At 41.9% G+C, this 25,280-nt stretch overlaps 1 protein-coding gene across 1 annotated transcript in view; it reads left to right on the top strand.

Annotated features, from left to right (window-relative positions):
• ACTN2 (actinin alpha 2) overlaps positions 1-24,909 on the top strand; it is a 109,925-nt gene extending 85,016 nt beyond the window's left edge. The window contains exons 15-21 of the mRNA XM_007527894.3: positions 5,072-5,254; positions 9,950-10,084; positions 11,160-11,339; positions 11,899-12,045; positions 16,462-16,527; positions 18,439-18,597; positions 24,695-24,909. Coding sequence (XP_007527956.1) covers positions 5,072-5,254; positions 9,950-10,084; positions 11,160-11,339; positions 11,899-12,045; positions 16,462-16,527; positions 18,439-18,597; positions 24,695-24,853 — 1,029 coding nt within the window. The 3' untranslated portion in view covers positions 24,854-24,909. The remainder of the gene's footprint in view (positions 1-5,071; positions 5,255-9,949; positions 10,085-11,159; positions 11,340-11,898; positions 12,046-16,461; positions 16,528-18,438; positions 18,598-24,694) is intronic.
• The last annotated feature ends 371 nt before the right edge of the window (positions 24,910-25,280 follow it).

Genomic DNA, 25,280 nt, shown 5'->3' with positions numbered 1-25,280 from the left:
GAGAAATTGAGAGGGGAGTGGTAGATAAAGATAGAGAAAGATAAACACCTGCAGATCTGCTTCACTCATGAAGTTACCCCACTACAGGTGGAGAGCAACGGCTTGAACCTGGGTCCTTATGCATGGTAACGTGCACTTAACTAGGTGCACCGCTGCCCATCCCCTTATACTATTCTTTGTTACAGCAAAAACAGCATCAAAGACTGGTAAGATAGCTGTCTTTTGGGACAGCTGCCATGTGTACAACTCAGGTTCAAGCCCCTGGAACACCACTGGGAGAAGCTTTGATGCCATGGTGTCTCAATTTCTCTCTCTCTCTGTCTCTCTCTCTCTCTCTCTCCCTCTCTCCTCCCTCTCCCTCTCTCTCCCTCTCTCACTGTCTCTGTGTCTTTCTGTCTGAAAAAGCTGACTCAGAACAGTGAAGCCACATAAATAAATAAACTCATAGAGCAGCATACTTAAAAAAAAGAAAGAAAAAGTACATTTGAAATACTAACATCAAATAAAAGGAAATATATGTATTAAGGTCTCTTGTTTCAAATAGAATACAGAGTGACCCTGAAGATGTCACAGTGTATAAAGCACCAAACTTGTAGACATGAGGTCCCAGGTTTAATCTCTGGCACTGCATATGCCAGAGTGATGCTTTACTTTTCTCACTCATTCTCTGTCTCTTTAAGTAAAATTAAGTAAAATAAATCTTTTTTTTTTTTTAAGGGCAGGTGAGATAGCACAGTGGTTATGCAAGGAGTACTCCCATGCTGACGCTCTCAGGGTCAATTCCGCTGCACTACTATAAACTAGAACTGAGCAGTGCTCTGGTAATAAATAAACAAATCGAGTAAAACATACACACATATTTATTCAGATCATAAACCATAAGAAACTGCAAACAAGGGAGTTGGGCGGTAGTATGTCAGGTTAAGGATCCAGGTTTGAGCCCCTGGCTCCCCACCTGCAGGGGAGTCACTTCACAAGTGGTGAAGCAGGTCTGCAGGTGTCTATCTTTCTCCCCCTCTCTGTCTTCCCCTCCTCTCTCCATTTCTCTCTGTCCTGTCCAACAGCAACGACATCAACAACAGTACTAACTACAATAAAAAAAAAAAGGGCAACAAAAGGCAATAAATAAATTAATTAAAAAAATTTTAAAAAGATACTGCAAACTGGACCAGCAAAGTAGCTCCCTTGGATAGTGCACTGCTTTTTATTTTTTTAAAAAGATTTTATTTATTTATTTATTAATGAGAAAGATAGGAGGAGAGAGAGGAAGAACCAGACATCACTCTGGCGCATGTGCTGCCAGGGATTGAACTCAGGACCTCATGTTTGAGAATCCAGTGCTTTATCTACTGCAGCACCTCTCGGATCACGATAGTGCAGTGTTTTTTTTTTTTTTTTACACACAGAACCCAGGTTCAAGCCCAGCTCCTCATTGCATTGGAGGAGGTTTTAGTGCTGTGGATACCTTCCCTCCCTCTCTGCCTCTCTGTCTCTGTCTTTTTCTCTATCTGAAACAAAGCAACCCTTAGTGGTTGTTGTTAAAATTCGGACGGCTCCAGCCGGGCAGGTAACAGAGACGTGGAGACAACGGCTGGGCAGGGAAGCTGTGTTTCTTTATTCAGGAACAACTATTCATAAACTAAACCAAACTAATCACCAAACAAAACTCTGCTGTCTCTTTGCGGCGGCGCAAGCACTCTCTCCAACTCTGGAACTCAGGAACCCTGGAACTCTCTTTTTCTCTCCAACTCTGAAACTCTGGCGGGGTCCCTAGGGGCGGGGCCAAGTGGGCCCGTGAAATTAACTGGACTGATCCAATTCTCTTGGCGGGGGAGGGCTAGAACAAACCAATGTAAAGCATACGACAAGTGGTGAAGCCCTGGTGAGGACAACAAAACAGTAAATTAGCACCTTCTACCTCCCACAATCCAAAATATCCAGTTTAATTTGTTTTGCAACTGCAGAGGTGAAACAAGACTTCTAAGAGGTCATGTGAAAGAAAGAAAGAAAGAAAGAAAGAAAGAAAGAAAGAAAGAAAGAAAGAGAAGTCAGTTACTCTCAAGTAGCCAGCACTTAATTTACATAGAGACCATTCTGTTGTGAATTTAAAGTGTAAGAAACTAGAAGGAGAAAATGTTATTTATTCTCTTTTTTTTTTTTTGACCCCAGGGTTATTGCTAGATCACAGTACTTATACAATGAATCCACTAGTCCCATCAGCCATTTATTTTTTTTAAAGAGACAGAGAGGAAGGGAGAGAGAATGAAAGACTCATCCTTTTTTGTATAAAATAGGACAACACACACACACGCACAAAACAAACAAAACACAAACAATAACTAAAAAAAACACTCGAATATAGTAAGAAAAATCTGATGATTGTGATTTGAACCCAAATCATTCTTTCTTCCTTTCTTTCTTCACCCCCCTCTCCTTCTTTCTCCCTTCCTTCCTTTCTTTCTTTTGATTAAGATTTTATTTATTTACTAATGAGAAAAATAGAAGAGAGAGAAAAAGAACCAAATATCGCTCTGGTACATGTGCTGCCAGGGATTGAACTCAGGACCTCATGATTGAAAGTCTAATGCTTTATCCACTGTGCTACTTCCCAGACCATGAACCCAAATCTTTCTAAAAAGGGGCCTCCTAGAAGAGTTTTCAGCTAGATATAAGGGGAAAGAAATTATAGCCCTGGTTTGGGGAGACAGGATAATGGTTATGCAAAAGACTTTCAAGCCTAAGTCTACAAATTCAATCCCCAGCACCACCCACCATAAACCAGAGCTGAGTAGCGCTGTGGTATCTTTCTCTCTGTCTCTCTCATTAAAAATTAATTAATTGGGAGTCAACGACAGGTGTAAGGACAGGTAAGGATCTCAGTTGTAGCCCCTGGCTCCCCGCCTGCAGGGGAGTCGCTTCACAGGCAGTGAAGCAGGTCTGCAGGTGTCTCTCTTTCTCTCCTCCTCTCTGTCTTCCCCTCCTCTCTCCATTTCTCTCTGTCCTATCTAACGTCAACAACAATAATAACTACAACAATAAAAAACAGCAAGGGCAACAAAAGGGAAAATAAATATTAAAAAAAAACAAAAACAAAAAATGTATCATGAGAAACAGACAATAAATAAATAAATAAATAAATAAATGAAAAATATTAATTAACTTTTTTTAAAAATCACAGTACTGGCCACTACTTGTATCTTTTAGATACAAGCATACAGCAGAGGTTAGCAACCTAAAATGCTTTTGTTTATTTGTTTGTTTATTATTTTTAATAAGTGAGACTCTAACTACACTTTGGAAACCATACTTAAGGTTATTTCTTTGTTTACTAAAAAAAGTGCTGGCAGTGAAGTTAGCTTTGTACTTGAAGGTAGTTCACATCATAACTCTTTTCACCTAAATTGAGTCTGCTGTCTCCCATGTTAGGTCAAAGGAGGATACATTGATAACTGGAATTTATTTCTTTTTTGATATATATTTTATTTTATTTTATTTTATTTTATTTTATTTTATTTTATTTTAATGGGACAGAGACACACAGAGAGGAAAGATACAGTTAGAGAGAAGGACCAGAGGAACACTGCTCATCTTAGCTTATGGTACAAGGAGATTGAACCCGATACTTGGAGCCTCAGGCATGAAAATCTTTTTTGTGTTAACCATTATTCTGTGTACCCTGCCCTGGAGTTTATTTCTATTTTAATGATTTGTTTAACTTATTTCGTAAGCGACAAAGTGACCGTAAAAAACCAGAGCATCACTCTGGCATATGTGATGCCAGGGAATGTCACTCAAGATTTCATTGTTTATAGACTGAGTGCTTTCCCTACTGCACTGCCTCCCTGACCACTGGGGTTTATTGTTGTAAGGCCTTAGAGGAGAAGATTCGATTTTTCTGATGCCTCTTTTTGAGGAGTGGAAATATACTGCCTCCGGTGACCTTTAGTTATAAAGGCAGCAAATGTTGAACTTTGTTGGACAACATGTTGGTCATTAGAAAGGACAGCTAAGGGGAACATGTGGTGGCGCACCCTGTCTGAGCGCACACATTACCATGTGCAAGGACTCAGGTTCAAGCCCCTGGTCCCCACTTGTAGGGGAAAAGCTTTATATGTGGTGAAACAGGGCAGCAGAGCCCTCTCTCTCTTTCTCTGTCTCTCTCTCCCCATCTCCCTCACCTCACTTACTTCCCTCAATTTCTCTCTGTCCTATCAAAATAAAAATAAATAAATAAAATTTTATTTTTAAAAAAGGACCTCTAAGTTAAGTTCTCTTTGTGAGTAAGATATAATCAATACCTGGAAGTTAAAAAAACAATAAAAGCAAACATGACTTTGTAAAAACTACAATGATTTGGGAGTCGGGTGGTAGCGCAGCGGGTTAAGCGCAGGTGGCGTGCAACGTGCAAGAACCGGTGTAAGGATCCTGGTTCAAGCCCCTGGCTCCCCACCTGTAGGGGAGTCGCTTTACAGGCAGTGAAGCAGGTCTGAAGATGTCTATCTTTCTCTTCCCCTCCCTGTCTTCCCCTCCTCTCTCCATTTCTCTCTGTCCTATCCAACAACAACGACATCAATAACAACAATAAAAACAAGAATAAATAAATATTTAAAATATATACAATGATTTGTAAAATATTTTTAATACACACCTTTATCTATTTATTATTGGACAGGGATAGAGAGAAACTGAGAAGGGAGGGGGAGAAAAAGGGACAGAAACAGAGAGACCTGCTTCAATGCTCCTATAACTTTACCCCTGCAGGTGGGGACCAAGGGTTGAACCTTGGTCCTTGCACACTGTAATGTGTGTGCTTGACTAGGTGCACCATCACCTGGCCCCAAAAATGAAGTGATTTTTTGAAGACTTTGGATTAATAGTCACCAATTACACAGTTGATCTGTTTTTTCAGAGAACACACTATTTGTGCCTCTTACAGCTTCTTCTGAAGTTTCAAGAATCTTTTCCTTGAGAGATTCTTGCAGTTGTAAGGGCATTCGTGTGTGTGCAGAAGAGGCTGTTGAGGCCTCTAAAAGGAACACTGAAATAAAACATTTATCTGTTTCTGGGTTAGAGTCTGATCACTGCCCACGAGCAGTTCAAGGCCACGCTGCCTGAGGCCGATGGGGAGCGGCAGTCCATCATGGCCATCCAGAACGAGGTGGAGAAGGTGATTCAGAGCTACAACATCCGGATCAGCTCAAGCAATCCCTACAGCACTGTCACCATGGATGAACTCCGGATGAAGTGGGACAAGGTGGGTGACTGAAGTTTGGGAATGGAGTGCAGAGGGGAAAGCTGAGCTTGAGGGAAGAAGCATCAGAATGACGGCTGGATTTTGCTTGATAGTAAGGGCTTTTAATTGTCCCAGATTTTGCATGTGAGCTGTGTGAAACTCTGAAACGCTACTCAGCAATCTGTATGGTTTATAAGGAAAGAAAGTAGAGGTGGTGGTCTGGGAGGTGGCTCAGTGGATAAAGCGTGGGACTCTCAAGCATGAGGTCCTGAGTTCAATCCCTGGCAGCACATGTACCAGAGTGATGTCTTGCTCTTTCTCTCTCTTCCTATGTTTCTCATTAATAAATAAATAAAAATCTTAAAAGAGAAAGAAAGAAAGAAAGAAAGAAAGTAGAGGTGGTTTGCATTACGGAATTTTTTTAAATTTTTTAATTTTCTTTATTTATTTATTGGATAGAGACAGCCAGAAATCGAGAGGGAAGGAAGTAATATTGAGGAAGATTGACAGAGAGACACCTGCAGCACTGTTTCACCACTCACAAAGCTTTCCCCCTGCAGGTGGGGACTAGGGACTCGAACCTGGGTCCTTGTGCATTGTAACATGTGCGCTCAACCAGGTGCACCACCTAGCCCCCACATTAAGGGAAATTATGTCAAGGGGCCAGGTGGTGACACACCTGATTGAGCACACATATTACAATGTGCAAGGACCTGGGTTTGAGCCCCTGGTCCCCATCTACAAGGGAAAAGCAGCACTGCAGGTGTGTCTCTGTCTCTCTTCCTCTCTGTCTCCCCTTTCCCTCTTGACTTCTGGCTGTCTCTATCCAATAAATAAATAAAGATAATTAAGAAAAGGAAAATGATGTCAATATTCACAAGATCAGTACAGGTACTGAAACATAGTAATAAAATCCACAAAGAGGGGCTGTGTGGTGGTACACCTGGTTAAGTGCACATATTATAGTGTGCAAGGACCCAGATTCAAGCTCTCGGTCCCCACCTGTAGGGGGAAAGTTGCACAAGTAATGAAGCAGGGCTGCAGGTATCTCTCTGCTTCTCTCACTCTGTCTACCCCTTCCTCTCAAATTCTGGCTGTCTCTATCCTATAAATAAATAAAGATAATAATAATAATAAACCCACAGAGAAACTATTTTTAAAACCACAATTGAAAGTTTGGTGGGAAAAGCTTACTTGTAGTACTTCATTAAGAATTTTTAGCCTGTAGGACAGGCATGTCCCAAATGTGAATTTTAAATGCAAAAAAAAAAAAAAAAAAAAAAGCTTAGAAAACTATCTGAGGAAGGAATTTCTTTTTAAAATTATGTTTGTTTATTTATTGGATAGAGACAACCAGAAATTGAGAGGGAAGAGAGAGAGAGAGAGACCTGAAAACCTGCTTTACCATTTGTGAAGCTTTCCCCCTGTAGGTGCGGAATGGGGGCTCAAACCCAGGTCCTTGCGCATTGTGACATGTATACTCAAACAGGTGCACCACCACCCAGTCCCCAAAGAAAGTATTTCTACTAACTTGCTGCCTTTTCAGTTTTAAGAAATATTGAATACATGGGTTAGAAGTACACACTTCTATAAAAATGGGATCACTTGATTTTTTTGCTCTCATTTTTAAAACTCATTTTCATGGTTTAAATTATAGCACAGTATCTCAGTATAAGTATTAGCACAGTGAGCATGTGTATTTGTAGATATATATTGGGTTGTTAGAAAAGTTATAAAACATTTTTCTATGGTTTTCAATGCAAAAATGAGTCATGACTTTTCTGACAAATCAATAATATAGACTCTTTTTTTTTCTTTTTTTTTAATTTTTTTTTTTATTAAAGAAAGGATTAATTAACAAAACCATAGGGTAGGAGGGGTACAACTCCACACAATTCCCACCGCCCAATCTCCATATCCCACCCCCTCCCCCGATAGCTTTCCCATTCTCTATCCCTCTGGGAGCATAATAATATAGACTCTTTAAGGAATAAGTTCTCATGTGTCTTTGAAGTGACTTGCTATAAATACACACATGCGGGAGTCAGTGGTAGTAAAGTGGGTTAAGGGCACATAGTGCAAAGTGCAAGGACTGGTGTAAGGATCACGGTTCAAGCCCCTGGCTCCCCACCTGCAGGGGAGTCGCTTCACAAACAGTGAAGCAGGTCTACAGGCGTCTGTCTTTCTCTCCCCCTCTCTGTCTTCCCCTTCTCTCTCCATTTCTCTCTGTCCCATCTAACAATGATAATAACTATAACAACAATGAAAAAGCAACAAGGGCAACAAAAAAGGAATATATATATATATATATATATATATATGCATAGGGGCTGGGTAACCATGTACAAGGACCCAGGTTTGAGTCCCCCTCCCCACCTGCACGGAGGACACTTTGACAAGCAGTAAAGCACGTCTGTAGATGTCTATATTTCTCTTTCCCTATCTCCCGCTCTCTGTCCTAACAAACAAAATAGAAAGAAAAAAGAAAAGAAAAAAAGAAAAGGTGGCCACTGGGAATGGTAGATTCATAGTGCCAGCGCTGAGCCCCAGCAATAACCTTGGTGGCATGCACACACACAAACACATTGTTTTTGTTACAAACCAGGGGTGGAGAATGTCTGTTTGTCATTTGGTCTGGTCCTGCCAAAGCAGCCACAGGCAGGACACAAAATTCCACAAATTTTGGAACACTTTTCATAGTGACATTAAATGCTAAATCTTAAGTTTTATGACCCATTGATGATATTATAAATATCCAAACAGTCCTTAACAGAAAAAGTCTTCACCCCTGTTATAAACAAAGTAAAAGATATTGGAAAACAGTTAATAGGAAGAAAAATGATTTTCACCTAAGAGACACTAGTTAGTGATTGCATTTCAGCTTTAAATTTAGCACTATTCTTTTTTTAATTTTTATTTATTTATTTATTTTTACTCAGCTCTGGTTTATGGTGGTGTGGGGGATTGAACCGCAGACTTTGGAGCCTCAGGCATGAGAATCTCTTTGCATAACCATTATGCTATCTACCCCCACTCTGCACTATAGTGAAAAAGAGAAACATACTCAGCTAAGTAGTTTCCTCTGCAGGGGAAAGGGGAGTCTGTTATTTTTTTTAAATGAAACAGATTTTTTTCTGCCACCATGTTATAAAGCATATTGACCACATGCATTTCTGTGAAAGAAACATTGAGTAATAATATCTTTAGCCGTAGTTTTGCAGAAGAGACAAAAAAGACTTCTCAGTTACCTCTTTTGTCTGTTGATTCAAAGAGAGCTAGCATTAAGATGTAAGTTGCATTTTTAAAAGAAGATACTGTGTCCTTTGGGACAAAAACCAGTGGATCTAGAGTAGATTCTGCTTAGTGAAATAAGTAAGAAAGTGAAAAACACCTTGTACATGGTTTCACTTATGTGCGGAATTGAAGCTCATAAACTTGCAAGAAAATAAATAAATAAATAAATGTAACCAAACTATTTCTAAGACTTTCTGAGAACTATGGTGATGGTACCTAACTGTTGTGGCGGGTAGGATGTGGAACTATACCCCTGTAATATTATGATCTTATATTATAATCTTAATGCTACCATTAAATCATCAATAAAAATTTTAAGACATGAAACCGCAGAGCACAGATGCAGTAGAAGACATATAGGCCACATACAATCCTTTGCTGTGGTCCGATGTTATATAAAGTTGAGCTCATGAACTTAATAGAGTTTCTTAGTCTTAGGGTCTGTTTGGCAGTGTGGGCAGTCCTTTGAATCCCTTTTGATAATAATATTTGTATACTCATACATGTATTTTGAAGTTATGAAGGAAGCATAGTGTTAAAATGTAGATAATCAATTTTTCCCCCTATTGCCCTGACGAGGCTTTTATTAGTAATATTATGTTGAGTCATCATGGTGAGAGTAGACATCTTTGTCTTGTGCTTGATGTCAGAGGGCTAGGTGGCACCCAGTTGAGCATATATATTCGAGTGCTTAAGGACCCAGGCTCAAAGCCCTGGTCTATATACGTCTGTGAATCTGCTGTCCACATTTATAACTAGAGGAAATACTAACTTTCTTTTTTTTTTTTTTTTTTTTTTGCCTCCAAGGTTATCGCTGGGGGCTGCACTATGAATCCACTGCTTTTGTGGCTTTTTTTTTTTTTTTTGGATAGGACAGAGAGAAATTGAGAGGGGAGAAGATAGAGAAGGATAGACACCTGCAGACCTGCTTCACTGCTTTGTGAAATGACCCGCACACACACACACAGGTGGGGAGCCAGGGGCTCAAACCAGGACCCTTGCACTTTTTACTACGTGCGCTTAACCCAGTGTGCCACCGCCCGGTCCCCAGAAATGCTAACTTCCAATTAGAGATAATGAAGACAAAGGTGTTCGTTTTCTTCCTCTGCACTCTGGATGTAGTGCTTGAGTTTAGTACTACTGGCCCAGAGACTCTGACTGAAAGAAAGGTCAGTGTCCCTGATGCCACAGTACCTGGTCTTTGGCAGTACTCGCTGGCACTGAGTCGTGATAAAGGCTAAACTGAACTCCCCCTTTAGTCCCTAGAGTAGGAATTTTCTCTCCTCTTCCCACTTTGCCTTCATCCCCTCTTCTCCCTCTCTCCACCCCTCTGTCTCTGTTTGCACTCCTTGAGGTGCTAACTGGGTCATGTCACCTGGACCAAAGCTGTCCACTAACCTTGTTAACCTTGATCCCTGGTAGGTGAAGCAGCTGGTGCCCATCCGGGATCAATCCCTGCAGGAGGAACTAGCCCGCCAGCACACCAATGAGCGTCTGCGGCGCCAATTTGCTGCACAGGCAAATGCTGTGGGGCCTTGGATCCAGAACAAGATGGAGGTAGGTTGGTGCCTTTTAGAGAGCTTTTCACCAACCTCAGAATTGGTGCCTGAGGTGACCGAATAATAATACTGTTTGAAACAGGTTGACTTCTTACTCCTTGTTTAGCCTCTGCAGAACCTAGATTTTTAATCTCCCATCCCTGGGGAACACACGTGAAGCATTACAAATACTTTGTATTATTAGAAGATTTAAGGAGAAGTGATCTTTGAGTGACACTAATATCTGGGTTCACTTCATCACCGAGAACAACCAAGAGCCGCTTATGGATTTATCTGTTTATTTGTTTGTTTGTTTCAAATTTCCTTTTGGAAATAATATGTTAATGATAAGGAGAGAAAACCTAGAGATATACAAAATTATTTTGCCCTCAATTGGAGTTGCCAGTGGTCTGAGGCCTATCTGGCAGCTTTATTCATGCAGTTCATACCTTCCAGGACATGGCAGTTCTAACCCAGCTCCATCCTCACAGGAAGAAGACTGACATTCTCATTTTTTTTTTAAATCCCCTCCAAAAAAAATTTCCCTTTTGTTGCCCTTTTTTTCAATTGTTGTCATAGTTCGTAGTTATTGTTGTTGTTGTTGATGCCATCATTGTTGGATAGGACAAAGAGAGAAATGGAGAGAGGAGGGGAAGACAGAGATGGGGAGATAAAGACTGACACCTGCAGACCTGCTTCACTGCGTTGTGAAGTGACCTCCCTGCAGGTGGGGAGTTGGGGGCTCGAACCAGGATCCTTAACACCAGTCCTTGCACTTTGCACCATGTGCAATTAACCCACTATGTTATGGCCCAACCCCCATGACATTCTCATTTCTTATCCCCTTTTATTAGTTGTTTTGGATCTTGGTTGATTCCTCCTCACCCCTATTCTCTAGACAGAGTCGAACTAGAACTTGTCTCATCTGTGGTACTGCCCTTTTCTCCCCTTTCACCTGAGACAATCAGTTGTCACCTTACCTGCCAACTAATGCCAGTAGAGCATCTGAAGCAGATTCAGGAGTGATGGCTTCCAGGTAGTTACCTAAGAGGCTGACCTGCCTTATTTCTCTCCCCTGTCCTTGCCTCCATCAGGAGATTGCCCGGAGCTCCATCCAGATCACAGGAGCCCTGGAAGACCAGATGAATCAGCTGAAACAGTATGAACACAACATCATTAACTACAAGAACAACATCGACAAGCTGGAAGGAGATCACCAGCTCATCCAGGAGGCCCTGGTCTTTGACAACAAGCACACTAACTACACCATGGAGGTACAGGGCCAGGCCGCCAGCCCTGTGCTGCTATTACTTCAAGGACTATGTCACCTTCTCAGGCTGTCTCCTGATAAGTTGTACAAGTACAAAAGTTAGGGATTACTGTGATCTTTTTTCCCCCTGTCAGTCAACCTGAAAAATTATAACAGGCACTATGTAATTCTTAGTGCACATCATCATTTTCATAATCCGAACAATGATTTGTACTGCTCCAGAAATTGGACTGTTACATTTCTACCAGTTGGGTTCCACTTGGCTATAATTAAGTGTAATCTGTGGCCCATTCTGCTACTTGGTAAATGGAAAGATATCTCTAGTGACAAATTGATGAGGCATTGTACAGGCCATCTACAAAGTGCCAGTTGTCACTATAAAGAGAACTCAGCACTATCGAATTTGGCAACAACAACAACAAAAAAGTCAGGATTCAGGAATGCTTAGAGAATAAGCCCTAATTATCTCCCTTTGGACTGACTGACCTTTTTATGACTATGAGGAAGCAAGGCTGATGTGGTCAAAAAGCCTAGAGCTGATCGTTTCCCTCTTTCCTTGGTAGCACATTCGTGTCGGATGGGAGCTGCTGCTGACAACTATCGCTAGAACCATCAATGAAGTGGAGACCCAGATCCTGACGAGGGACGCAAAGGGCATCACCCAGGAGCAGATGAATGAGTTCAGGGCCTCCTTCAACCACTTTGACAGGGTACTTCTCTCCCTCTGGCTACCTGAAAGGCAATGCTGGGGATATTTTCAAATGTATTTGTGCTCCTGGAGGCCATTTTTTTTCCCTTTTGCTACCCTTGTTGTAGCCTTGTTATGGTTATCATTGTTGTCATTGATGTCATTCATTGTTGGATAGGACAGAGAGAAATCGAGAGAGGAGGGGAAAACAGAGAGGAGGAGAGAAAGATAGACACCTGCAGACCTGCCTCATAGTCTGTGAAGTGACTCCCCTGCAGGTGGGGAGCCAGGGGCTCAAATTAGGATCCCCACGGCTGGTCCCGGCGCTTTGCATCAAGTGCACTTTAACCTGATATGCTACTGCCCAACCCCCGTATTTTGCTTTAAATAATATTGCATGCAATCAAGTATTTATATGAAAAATTCCCAATGTATTTGTCATATGACTAAAGTGGTTTTTAAGACCACATTCCATTTGCTGAAGATTCACAAAATAGATAATCCCATCACTTTATATCAGACCCTATTAAGACTTACAGATATATTACTTTTGACATGCCTTGGGCTAGGCCAACCGGATCTGAGTTCAGGTACATTTTTAGACAGAAAACTAAGGCATAAGTAAAGAATTATATGTTGATATTAGCATAACTTTTTTTTTTTTTTTAACCAGAGCACTGTTCAGCTCTGGTTTATGGTGGTGAAGGGGATTGAACCTGGACTTTAGAGCCTCAGGCATGAGAGTCTGTTTGCATAACCATTATGCTATCTACCCTTCGCCCCTTGACATTAGCATAACTTCAACACACGTTTTTTTTTTCCCTGTGGGGGTAAAAAAAAAAAAAAAAAAAGCTCTTATATAGCCCAGATTTCATTCATTGAATTTCAAGTCAATTTTTTTTACCCTATAGAGTAAAATAACTGATCCTTGTCTCTATAACTGATCACTGTCCCTTCAGGCTTTCTTAGAGAACATTTCTCACAAAAAGCACATTTATTTCAATCCAAGATAATGACTAAATTTTGTAGGGGAAAAAAAAAAGTCTAGAGGAGGACTGTGTGAAACATGCCAAGTTTAAACACTTGCTTAAATATTAGGTATTCGATATCAAGAGGGGGGACAAAGTTTGTTTGAGAAAGTGGGGGAGAGGTGTGAAGGCTATGGATCCACTTTGTCTTATCATCTCATGAAAAAGTAAAAATAGAAACAGCTGGGAGCAGAGGCTATGACCTGAGGAGTACTTACTGAATGTTCTAGAACACAAGTGTAACATGATCAAAGCTGTGCTTTTAAAAAAAAAAAAAATGTGACTGGCAGCTGTGGGTAAAATGGAGCGGGGAGAGAGGGAAAGGGAAAGGGAACCTAAAGGTCAGACTGGAGACTCATGGAGAAGTGAGAATAGGAAAGTATGAACCTCTGGGCTGTGGGCCAGGAGCTGCAGGCATGAAGAAAAGAGGCTAGAGCTGAGGTGGATTGAGATAGACATCTGGCCGCCGACTGTAGCATGATTTAAGAGCTAGAGGAAAGGGAAGATGAAAATTGATCTGAGGGCTAGGGAGATAGCATAATGGTTATGCAAGAAGACCCTCATGTCTGAGGTTCCAAGATCCCAGGTTCAATCCCCAGAACCATCATAAGCCATGAGTGGTGAAGCAAGTACTGCAGGTGTCTGTCTCTCTCTCTCACTCCTTTTCTCTATCAAACTCCCCCTAGTTTTTCCATTTCTCTCTGGCCTATCAAATAAAGGAAAGGGGAAAAGTGGCCACCAGGAATGCTAGGCACCAAGGCCCAGTGATAACTCTGGTGTCAATAAAATAATAATGAAGGAAGGAAGAGAGAAATAACTTTGTAGTGCTAGGGAGATAGCATATGGTTATGTGAAAAGACTTTCATGCCTGAGGCTGAAAAAGTCCCCCATTTCAGACCCTAGCATGCTGATGCCAGAGCTCAGCAGTGCTTTGATAAAATAACAACAATAATAATAATGATCTTCTATTTAACTATTAGCTTCCTCAATAGCTTTTTGGTAGTGGACATGCTAAGGATATCAAATTCAGGGCCTCGTCTATGTAAAGTTCTGCCACTGAACAGTATCCCAAGCTCTAAAGCATTTTTTTTCCTTCCCAGAGCACTGCTTATCTCTAGCTTGTGGTAGTGCTGGGGATTGAACCTGGGGCTTGGAGCCTTAGGTATGAGAGTCTCTTTGCATAATCATTATGCTATCTACCTGCTAAAGTATTTTCTTATCTTTAATTTTTGATACTTTTTATTATATTTATTGGATAAAGACAAAGAGATATTGGGAGGGAATGGGGAGATAGAGAGGCCAAGTGGTGGGGCCTCTGGTTGAGTGCACATGCTACAGTGCACAACGACCTGAGTTCAAGCCGTTGGTCCCCAGCTGCAGGGAGGAAGGTTGCAAAGGGTAAAGGAGTAATGCAGGTGTCTCTCTTTTCTCCCTATCTCTCCTTTCCCTCTCAATTTCTGTTTCTATCCAATAAATAAATAAATATTTAAAAATAACAAAAAATTAAATGAAAAGAGAGGGAGACACCTACAGCACTGCTTCACTGCTCTTGAAACTTTTCCCCCTGTAGGTGGGGACTTGGGGTTTGAACCTGGATCTTTGCACATTGTAACACATGCACTTATCCAGGTACACCACTGCCCAGCCCCCTTTAAATTTGCAGTGATGAGGAGTCGGGTGATAGCGCAATGGGTTAAGCGCACGTGGTGCAAAGTGCAAGGACCCGCGTAAGGATCCCGGTTCGAGTCCCCGGCTCCCCAGCTGTAGGGGAGTCACTTCACAAGTGGCGAAGCAGGTCTGCTGGTGTCTGTCTTTCTCTTCCCCTCTCTGTCTTCCCCTCCTCTCTCTATTTCTCTCTGCCCTATCCAACAACAGTGACATCAGCAACAACAATAAAAACTACAACAATAAAAAAAAACAAGGGCAACAAAAGGAAAAATAAATAAATAAATATTTTTTTAAAATTGCAGTGATGCTTGAATCTGAGTTGTCCTCTCAGAGCCTTCAGGAAAATCTTCAGTGCTGCCTTATACTTTTTTCATATCTATGGCCTTATGTGAAAAAACATTATTTTCAGTAGAATTTGGGTCTCTGCCCCTCACCTGACATTTTCTTGACTGGGTAGCAGCATTCTCTCAGACCATCTTCTCGGGAAGGCTGAGTTTATGTTAGGATGAGTCATTCTGCAGGCCTGAGAGTCTGTGAGGGTGACTTTCCATTTGTTTGAATTCTAGGAATGCTGAGGTCTTTCTTCTTTAATTATTTCTTCACTGGGGGATTAATGTTTTACGGTCGACAGTAAATACAATAGTTTGTACATGCATAACATTTTCCAGTTTTCCACATGACAGTACAACCCCTACTAGGTCTTCTGCCAACCTGTTCCAGGACCTGAACTCTCTTCCCTACCCACCCCAGAGTCTTTTATTTTGGTGCATTACACTAGGAATGCTGACACCTTTAAGGGGATTTTAGTAAAGATTTATTTACCAATGAGAAGGAACCAGAGCATTGCTCTGGGACAAGTGATGCTGGGGATTGAAGTCAGGATTTCATGCTTGCTGGTCCAAAACTTTATCTACTGTACCACCTCCCAGGTCACACACTCTACTTTGTTCTTTTTTTTTTATTATTACTGTTTTTTTCCCCCTTTTTGTTGCCCTTGCTTATCATTGTCTTTGTTGTTGTCGTCGTCGTTCCTGTCGTTGTTGTTGGAAAGGATAGAGAGAAATCAAGAGAGCTGAGGAAGACAGAGAGGGAGAGAGAAAGATAAACACCTGCAGACCTGCTTCACCACCTGTGAAGCGACTCCCCTGCAGGTGGGAGCCGGGGGTTCAAACTGGGATCCTTACGCTGGTCCTTGTGCTTTGCGCCACGTGCACTCAACTGGCTGCGCCACCGCCTGGCTCCCTCTATTTTATTCTTAAGAAATCATTTTGGGGGAGTCAGGTGGTAGCGCAGCAGGTTAAGCGCATGTGGTGCAAAGCTCAAGGACCGGCATAAGGATCCCGGTTCGAGTCCTTGGCTCCCCACCTGCAGGGCATCACAAGTGGTGAAGCAGGTCTGCAGGTGTCTTTCTCTCCCCCTCTCTGGCTTCCCCTCCCCTCTCCATTTCTCTCTGTCCTGTCCAACAACGACGACATCAGTAACAACCACAATAATAACTACAACAATAAAAGAACAAGGGCAACAAATGGGGATAAATAAATATTAGTAAAAAAATCTTTTTGGTTGTCACCTGTTGTTATACTGTCCTTTTCTAAACCCCAAGGGAGAACTTTCACTGTCTTCTTGGCAGAGCTCCAAGTGGCCTTTTTCTTACTGGATTTAGTTTACTTTGGTAGAGTTGCTTACCTTGCCTGATTCTCACCTTCTCTCTCTCTTTCTCTCACTTTTGTATTTATTGGCAGAGGAAGAATGGCCTGATGGATCATGAGGATTTCAGAGCCTGCTTGATTTCCATGGGTTATGATTTGGTAAGATAGAAGCTGACATTTTACTGGGATGGGATTTGTCTGATAAGGATGACTGACTTAAAGTATGAGAGCACACTTGGGATTGGTTCACTTTTCACCATGTAGAATAATATTTTTGAAGCGTTGCCTGCTACTGTCTAAAAGTAGCGGAGCCAGGTGGTGGTGCATCTGGTGAGCGTGTGTGTGTTACAGTGCAAAAGGGCCCAGGTTCAAGCCCCCAGTCCCCACCTGCAGAGGAAAAGTTTTGCAAGTGGTGAAGCAGTATGACAGGTGTCTCTCTGTCTCTCACCCTCTTTATCTCCCCCTTCCCTCTCGATTTATGGCTGTGCCTATCCAGTGAATAAAGATTTAAAAATGTACACATCAGGGCTGGGAATGGCATACCCGGTAGAGCACACAAGTTACCTTTGGGTGGCCCAAGGCTCTGGTGTTCATCTGTACGAGGGGTGGTGGAGCACAAGGGGTGGAGCAGTGTTGCAAGTGTCTCTCCTGCTCTCTGTCTCTCCCTCTATCTCTCATCCTCTGTCAAGAAAAAAACGTGGGGGGGGGGGGGTCGAATGGTCACCAGGAACGGTGGTGTCACATAGGCAACAAACCCCATCAGTAACAAAGGGAGAAAGGAAAAAGAAATTAAAGTGTACAGTTCAATATCTTTTAATATGTTGGTGATTTTTTAAAATAATTTCTCCTGGACTGGAGAGATGATTTTTTTATTATATTTTATTTTTTTATATTTCTTTATTGGGGGATTAATGTTTTACAGTCAACAGTAAATACAATAGTTTTTACATGCATAACATTTCTCAGTTTTCCACATAACAATACAACCCCCACTAGGTCATCTGTCAGCCTTTTCCAGGACCTGTACTCTCACCCTACCCCCACCCACCCTAGAGTCTTTTACTTTGGTGTATAATACATCAACTCCAGTTCAGGTTCTACTTGTGTTTTCTCTTCTGATCTTGTTTTTCAACTTCTACCTGTGAGTGAGATCATCCCATATTCATCCTTCTGTTTCTGACTTATTTCATGTAACATGATTTCTTTAAACTTCATCCAAGATGGGCTGAAAACAGTGAAATCACCATTTTTAATAGCTGAGTAGTATTCCATTATGTTTATATACCACAACTTGCTCAGCCACTCATCTGTTGTTGGACACCTGGGTTGCTTCCAGGTTTTGGCTATTACAAATTGTGCTGCTATGAACAAAGTTATACACATGAATTTTTATTTATTCTCATGAATAAATAAAACTAAAGAAAAAAAGAAAAATTCATATAAACATAGATAAATAGTTGTAGAAATAATAGTTAACCCATATCTGCAACCTTAGAAAAACTGTTATGGATTATAAGGGAGGAGTAGCCCTTGTTTTATTGTTGTAGATATTATTGTTATTGATGTTGTCATTATTGGATAGGACAGAGAGAAATGGAGAGAGGAGGGGGACAGAGGGGGAGAGGAAGATAGACACCTGCAGACCTGCTTCACTGCTTGTGAAGTGACTCCACTGCAGGTGGAGAGCCAGGGGCTTGAACCAGGATCCTTAAGCTGGTCCTTGCACTTTGCACCACGTGCGCTTAACCCGCTGCTCTACCGCCCAACTCCCAGCTTTCCTGTTCTTTATCCCTCTGGGAGCATAGACCCAGGATCATTAAGTTCTTTTTTTTAAATAAATATTTTTTAATATTTTTATTTATTCATTTATGAGAAAGGTAGGAGAGAAAGAAAGAACTAGACATCACTCTGGTACACATGCTTTTTGAGATTGAACTCAAGACCTCATGCTTGAGAGTCCAATGCTTTATCCACGGTGCCACCTTCCGGACCACATCATTAAGGTCTTAAACAGGAAGGAACTTGTCTGTTTATTGTTGAAGTAAAAGTTTCTTTGTCACTTTTCCTCAGGGTGAAGCCGAGTTCGCCCGAATTATGACCCTGGTGGATCCCAACGGACAGGGCACAGTCACCTTCCAGTCCTTCATCGATTTCATGACCAGAGAAACGGCCGACACAGACACAGCTGAGCAGGTCATCGCCTCCTTCCGCATCCTGGCTTCCGATAAGGTCTGCACTGACAGATTGTCTTCTGCTTGTGCAATAGTCCAATCCATTCTTCTAAGACAAGCAAATAAAAAAATGACTTTTCAAATCCAATAGGAATGCAGGGGAAATAGCTTAATGGTTATGTTGATACTCTAATGCCTGAAGCTCCAGAGTCCTGGGTTCAATCCCTTGCACCACCATAAGCCACAGTTGAGCAGTGCTTTGGTAAATAAATAAATAAATAATAATAATAATAAAGCAAACAGCAAGAGGCTTTGGAGATAAGCATAATAGGGGGCCAGGTGGTAGTAGACGCGGTTAAGCACAAATGCTACCAAGCTCAAGGACCCAGGTTTGAGCCTCCTCCCCCAATTTCTCTCTGTCCTAGCAAATAAATAATAAATAAATAAATAAATAGCATAATGGATATGCAAAAAGACTTTCATACCTGATCCTGCAAGATCCTAGGCTTAAATCCTTGTAGGGAAGGGGAAGAAGAGAGAGAGCAGAAAGTAAAAAAAAAAAAAAAAAAAAAAAATGCGGGGGAGGGAACCAGGGGCCAGATGGTGATGCACCTAGTTAAGCAATCACATTACAGTACACAAGGACCCAGGTTCAAGCCTCTGGTCCCCTGCTTCATGAGTGGTGAAGCAGGCCTGCAGGTGTCTCTCTCCTTCCCCTCAATTTCTCTGTCTCTATCTAATAAATAAATAATTTTTAAAACATTAAAAAAAAGAAACCATATTCCAAGTGAAAGCCAGTTTGCTACTAACCACATTGTGCCACATGGGGATTGAATTCAGAGAACAGTGCATAAACGTTACTATGTTAAAATGTCCTGTGCAGACATTTTATGCCTGGCATTTGCACTTGGGACTTCTAGAAGGAAGCAAGAGTGTGATTTTATAGAATTTTTGTGTGATTTTTTTTTTTTTTTTTTTTACTGGTTCAACATCATTTTGCATTCCAGGTTGGTAGGTTTGGTTCAAAAAGAAGAAACCAAAAACTACAACAATAAAAAACAACAAGGGCAACAAAAGGGAAAATAGATAGATAGATAGATAGATAGATAGATACAAAGGAAGGAGGAGGAGAAGGAGAAGGAGAAGAAGAAACCATAGTGGTCCAGCAGGTGGCGCAGTGAATACAGCATTGAACATTGTGAGGTCCTGAGTTCAGTCCCCAGCATTTTCCAGAGTGTTATCTGGTTCTTTTTCTTTCTCTCTCCTCCTATGCTTTTCATGAATAAATCTTAGGAAGGAAAGAAGGAAGGAAGGAAGGAAAGAGAAAGGGAGAGAAAAAGAGCACACCGGAAAAAAAAAAGAAAAGAAAAGAAAGATAGAGAGAAAGGAAGAAAGAATCTTTCTTGGGGCTTGGCACTACAAGATGCATTGGATCGACCTTCCCGTGGTGCATCCCGTGAGTACCCATTCATTGGGGAAACTGACGATCCTTCCTAGCCGACTGAATCCACATGGATCCCAGTCACTTTCAAAGCCAGTAACAAGCAGCTCCTGACAGCTTTCAACCTGACCTGTTGACTGGCAACGCTAGAAGAAGAAGGCACTACAACTTTTGGAGACTTTTTTTTTTTTTTTTTTAAGTTAGGACAGAAATTGAAAGAGGAAGGGAAGATAGAGGGAGAGAAAGATATACACCTGCAGACCTGCTTCACTACCTGTGAAGCAACCCCCCTGCAGGTGGGAAGCTGGGGGCTCAAACCAGGATCTGTGCCTACCCTTGTGGTTCGTACTGTGTGCACTTAACCAGGTGCATCACTGCCCAGCCCCCAGCCAAGAACTTTCTGTGCTTGATGGTACTGACTTCTGCTCCCTGTCCCTGAAGCAAGGTTCATTGTAGCTACTCAGTTACTTCAAAAATCGAAGCTTTCTATTTATTACATGTAGACTAGAAATGTAAAAGTTTGATTGCAAATTTAGATTTTTTTTTTCAGAGCCAGGGCCTCATGCATACATGACAGAAAGAGAAAGATAGGGAAGGAGAGATAAAGACCACAGCGCTGGAACTTCTTCCAATGCCATAGCGCCTCCCATGTGGCACCAGGACTCCAGACTGAGCAGCATGCACAGAGAGGCATATACCTGACCTACTGGGCTACCTCTCTGGCCCCAAGTTCAACACTTTTGAATCTCATTCCTCACACAATAAAAATACCTCAGCCTACATAAATTTGGGTCTGGGACATCATTAATTTATTCTGTGCTCTAAGAAGAGAAAGGAAGTCAGGGTGCATATATCAACAAAGCCTTGCTTATTACCTTAAAACAGACAAGATGGGAGTTGAGCGGTAACACAGCGGGTTAAGCACAGGTGGTGCAAAGTGCAAGAAGCAGCATAAGGATCCCAGTTCAAGCCCCCAGCTCCCCACCTACAGGGGAATCACTTCACAGGCCGTGAAGCAGGTCTGCAGGTGTTTCTCTCCCTCTCTCTTCCCCTCCTCTCTCCATTTCTCTTTGTCCTATCCAACAACAATGACAATAATAGTAATTACAATAATAAAACAATAAGGGCCACAAAAGGGAATAAAAAAAAAATCAGACAGGATTATCTTAAAAGGAATGTTTGTTTTTAAAAGGAAGCTTTTATTATGGGGGTGGAGGGGAAAGGGAGGTAGCCCAACAGATGTGAGGAGATAGTCAACCATGACTAATCAACACCCCCACCCCCAATCCCTACCCTAAATTGCAGCATGTTTTGATAAACTGAATACGAAAAAATTAACCCATTTCCTCTCCCCCCATCCCCTCCCACCAGGAAGTTTACACTGTCAGCAGATTTTTTTTTTTAAATCCTTTTAATTTCAGATAAAAACAGGAGAGAGACAGTAAGGAAACACATGGCACAGTGAATAAAGTGTTGGACTCTCAAACATGAGGTCCTGAGTTCGATCCCCAGAAGCACATGTAGCTGAGTGATGTCTGGCTCTTTCTCTCTCTCTGTCCTCCTATCCCTCTCATTAATAAGTAACTTAATTAATTTTAAAAAAGAAAGTAAGGAGACACTACAGTACCTGCGATAGTGCAGGTGTTCCCATGTGGTGCTGGATCCTTGCACATGGCTATTTCTGTTTTCTACCTGGTGAAATATCACCTAGTCCTGACTCTATTTTCTTAAAGCATGTGTCACATATCTTAAAAACAAAACAAGGGTGGGAGTAGATAGCATAATGGTTACGCAAACAGACTCTCATGCCTGAGGCTCCACAGTCCCAGGTTCACTGCCCCGCACCACCATAAGCCAGAGCTGAGCAGGGCTCTGGTGTTTCTCTCTGTGTCTTTCTCTCTCTGCATCTGTCACAAAAATAAATAAATAAATAAATACTTTAAAATTAAAAAAAAAAGTTTAAAGCAAACAGAAGAACAAGGGAGGCAGATAGTGACTCACATGTTACCATGTGAAAAAACTTAAGGTCAAACTCTTGGTCCCTACCTGCAGGCAGAGAGTTTTATGAGCAGTAGAATAGTACTGGAGCTATCTCTCTTTCTCTCTTAGCCTCTCTATGTCTCACCCTCTGACAAAAGAAAAAAAAAAAGTTGATTATACCATGTTAAATATCCCTATGTTCTCAAGTGAATTATTTAAGCCAAGTTCCCCCTCACCTTTCTTTTTATTTTTTCATATTTTATTTATTAATGAGAAACATAGGAAGAGAGAGAGAAAAAGAACTAGACATCATTCTGGTACATGTGCTGCCAGGGATTAAACTCAGGACCTCCTGCTTAAGAGTCCAGTGCTGTGGTCCAGGAGGTGGCACAGTGTATAAAGCATCAGACTTTCAAGCATGAGGTCCTGAGTTCAGTCCCCAGCAGCACATGTACCAGAGTGATATCTGGCTCTTTCTCTCTCCTCCTATGTTTCTCATTAATAAATAAATAAAAATCTTAAAAAAAAAAAAAAAAAAAGCCCAGTGCTTTATCCACTGTGCCACGTCCCAGACCACTCCCCTCACCTTTCTGATATGAAATTTATCATCATCATCATCATTATTAGCACTGATCAATTATGAGTCGTAGTGCGGTGGGATTGAAAAAAGATAGTGGGGAGTCCGGTGGTAGTGCAGCAGGTTAAGCACACATGGCGCAAAGCACAAAGACCAGCTTAAGGATCCCGGTTCAAGCCCCCACCTCCCCACCTGCAGGGGAGTCGCTTCACAAGCGGTGAAGCAGGTCCGTAGGTGTCTATCTTTCTCTCGCCCTCTCTATCTTTCCCTGCTCTTTCCATTTCTCTCTGTCCTATCTAACAAGGATGACATCAATAACAACAACAATAATAACTACAACAACAGTAAAAACCAAGGGCAACAAAAGGGAAAATAAATAATTTAAAAAATTTAAAATAAAACAATAATGCACTTTTTTTTTTGTTAGCAGAGCACTGCTCAGCTCTGGCTTTTGGTGGTGCAGGGGACTGAACCTGGGACTTTGGAATCTCAGGCATGAGAGTCTCTTTGCATAATCATTATGCTATCTACCCCTGACAAATGTTTATTTATTCCTTTTTGTTGCTTTTTATTGTTGGATAGGACAGAGAGAAATGGAGAGAGGGGGAGAGAAAGATAGACACCTGCAGACTTGCTTCACCACCTGTGAAGTGACTCCCCTGCAGGTGGGGAGCTGGGGGGCTTGAACCGGGATCCTTACGTCGGTCCTTGCTCTTTATGCCACCTGCGCTTAACCCTTTGCGCTACTGCCCAACTCCCATATAGATTTTGTTTTAATTATCTTCATTGGTTAGACACAGCCAGAAATTGAAAGCAGATGGGGGAGACTGTGAGAGGGAGAGGAAAAGAGACACCTACAAACCTGCTTCACCACTCGCAAAACTTTCCCTCTGCAGGTGGGGACCGGGGGGCTCGAACCCGGGTCCTTACACATTGTAACATGTGCACTCAACCAGGTATTCCACCACTTAGTCCCTCCATTATGAAATTAAACCTGGAAATTCATAGCCTCAGGAATGAAAGTCTTTTGCGTAACTGTTAAGCTATCTCCTCAGCACACAGGTTGTTATGAGTAAACCTCAGTGTTTTGTGCGTTACTTATACTAAAGTCTACTTGATGCTCTGCTCTTTATCCTTTTTAAATTTAAGCAAGTAGATTAGAGGCAGCTAAGCCTACTAGAGCACAGAACTTGCATGCCTGAAGCCCTAAACTTTATTCTTTTCTCACAATAAATAAGTATATAAAAAAAAAACGTAAACAAGATTCAAGCAACATGTATTTAAAACTTTTTTTAATTTAAAAAAAAAATTTTATTTATTTATTTTATTTATTCCCTTTTGTTGCCCTTGTTGTTTTATTGTTGTAGTTATTATTGTTGTTGTCGTTGTTGGATAGGACAGAGAGAAATGGAGAGAGGAGGGGAAGACAGAGAGGAGGAGAGAAAGATAGACACCTGCAGACCTGCTTCACTGCCTGTGAAGCGACTCCCCTGCAGGTGGGGAGCCAGGGTTCGAACCGGGATCCTTATGCCGGTCCTTGTGCTTTGCACCACATGTGCTTAACCCGCTGCGCTACAGCCCGACTCCCAACATGTATTTGAAACTTATATGGAGGTCAGGCAGTGGCACAATGGGTTAAGTGCACATAGTACAAAGTACAACGACTGCAGAGGGGCTCACTTCATAAGTGGTGATGCAGGTCTGCAGGTGTTTTTCTCCCTTCCTTCCATCTTTCCTTCTTTCCTTCCTTCCTTCCTTCCTTCCTTCCTTCCTCCCTCCCTCCCTCCCTCCCTCCCTCCCTCCCTTCCTTCCTTTCTTTCTTCCTTCCTATCTCTTCCTCCTCTCTCAATTTCTCTGTCCTATCTAATAATAATAAAATTAAAGGGGCCGGGTGGTAGCGCACCAGTTACAATGCACAAGGACCCAGGTTCAAGCCCCCAGCCCCCACCTGCAGGGGGAAAGCTTTGTGAATGGTGAAGCAGTGCTGCAGGTGTCTCTCTCTCTCTCCCTCTCTATCTCCCCTATCCCTCTTGACTTCTGACTGTGTATCCAAATAAAGATAATTAAAAAGAATTTTTTTTAATTAAATTGAAAAATAAACTTCTGTGTTCTCCTGTTTGCTGCAACTGATTTTGTGACCATCTGTGTATTTTCCAGCCTTACATCCTGGCTGAAGAGCTGCGCCGAGAGCTGCCCCCAGACCAGGCTCAGTACTGTATCAAGAGGATGCCCGCCTACTCGGGCCCAGGCAGCGTGCCCGGCGCCCTGGATTATACCGCATTCTCCTCTGCGCTCTATGGGGAGAGTGATCTGTGATGCCGAGGTTCTGTAACCATTTACCGCCAACAGAATACAATAAAAGGCTGAAGTCAGTTTGTTTCTTGAGAACTTAAACAAAATTTATTATGTTACAAGAAAGGGGGGAGGATCACAGCTCATTAACTGCCAGCAGCATCACCAAAGTTTCTGTCACGTGTAACTATGTGCTTCAAAAACTGGGTTCTTCTAAATTTTTGGCTGATTGTGATGAAACATCAGATGGCCATTTTTTTTGTAATTTGAGAAAGCAAGTTACTTGTGGTAGTATGAAATTAGAAAGGACGACAGGTGAATGGTAGCACAGCGGGTTAAGCACACATGGCACGAAGCACAAGGACTTGAGTAAGGATCCCGAGCCAAGCCCCCAGGTCGCTTCACAGGAAGTGAAGCAGGTCTGCAGGTGTCTATCTTTCTTCCTCCCTCT

The sequence above is a fragment of the Erinaceus europaeus genome, chromosome 6, assembly GCF_950295315.1.
Source record: "Erinaceus europaeus chromosome 6, mEriEur2.1, whole genome shotgun sequence".
NCBI classification, from domain to species: Eukaryota; Metazoa; Chordata; class Mammalia; order Eulipotyphla; family Erinaceidae; genus Erinaceus; species Erinaceus europaeus.
The sequence above is the reverse complement of the archived record's forward strand: the minus strand, read 5'-3'. Positions and strand labels throughout refer to the sequence as shown.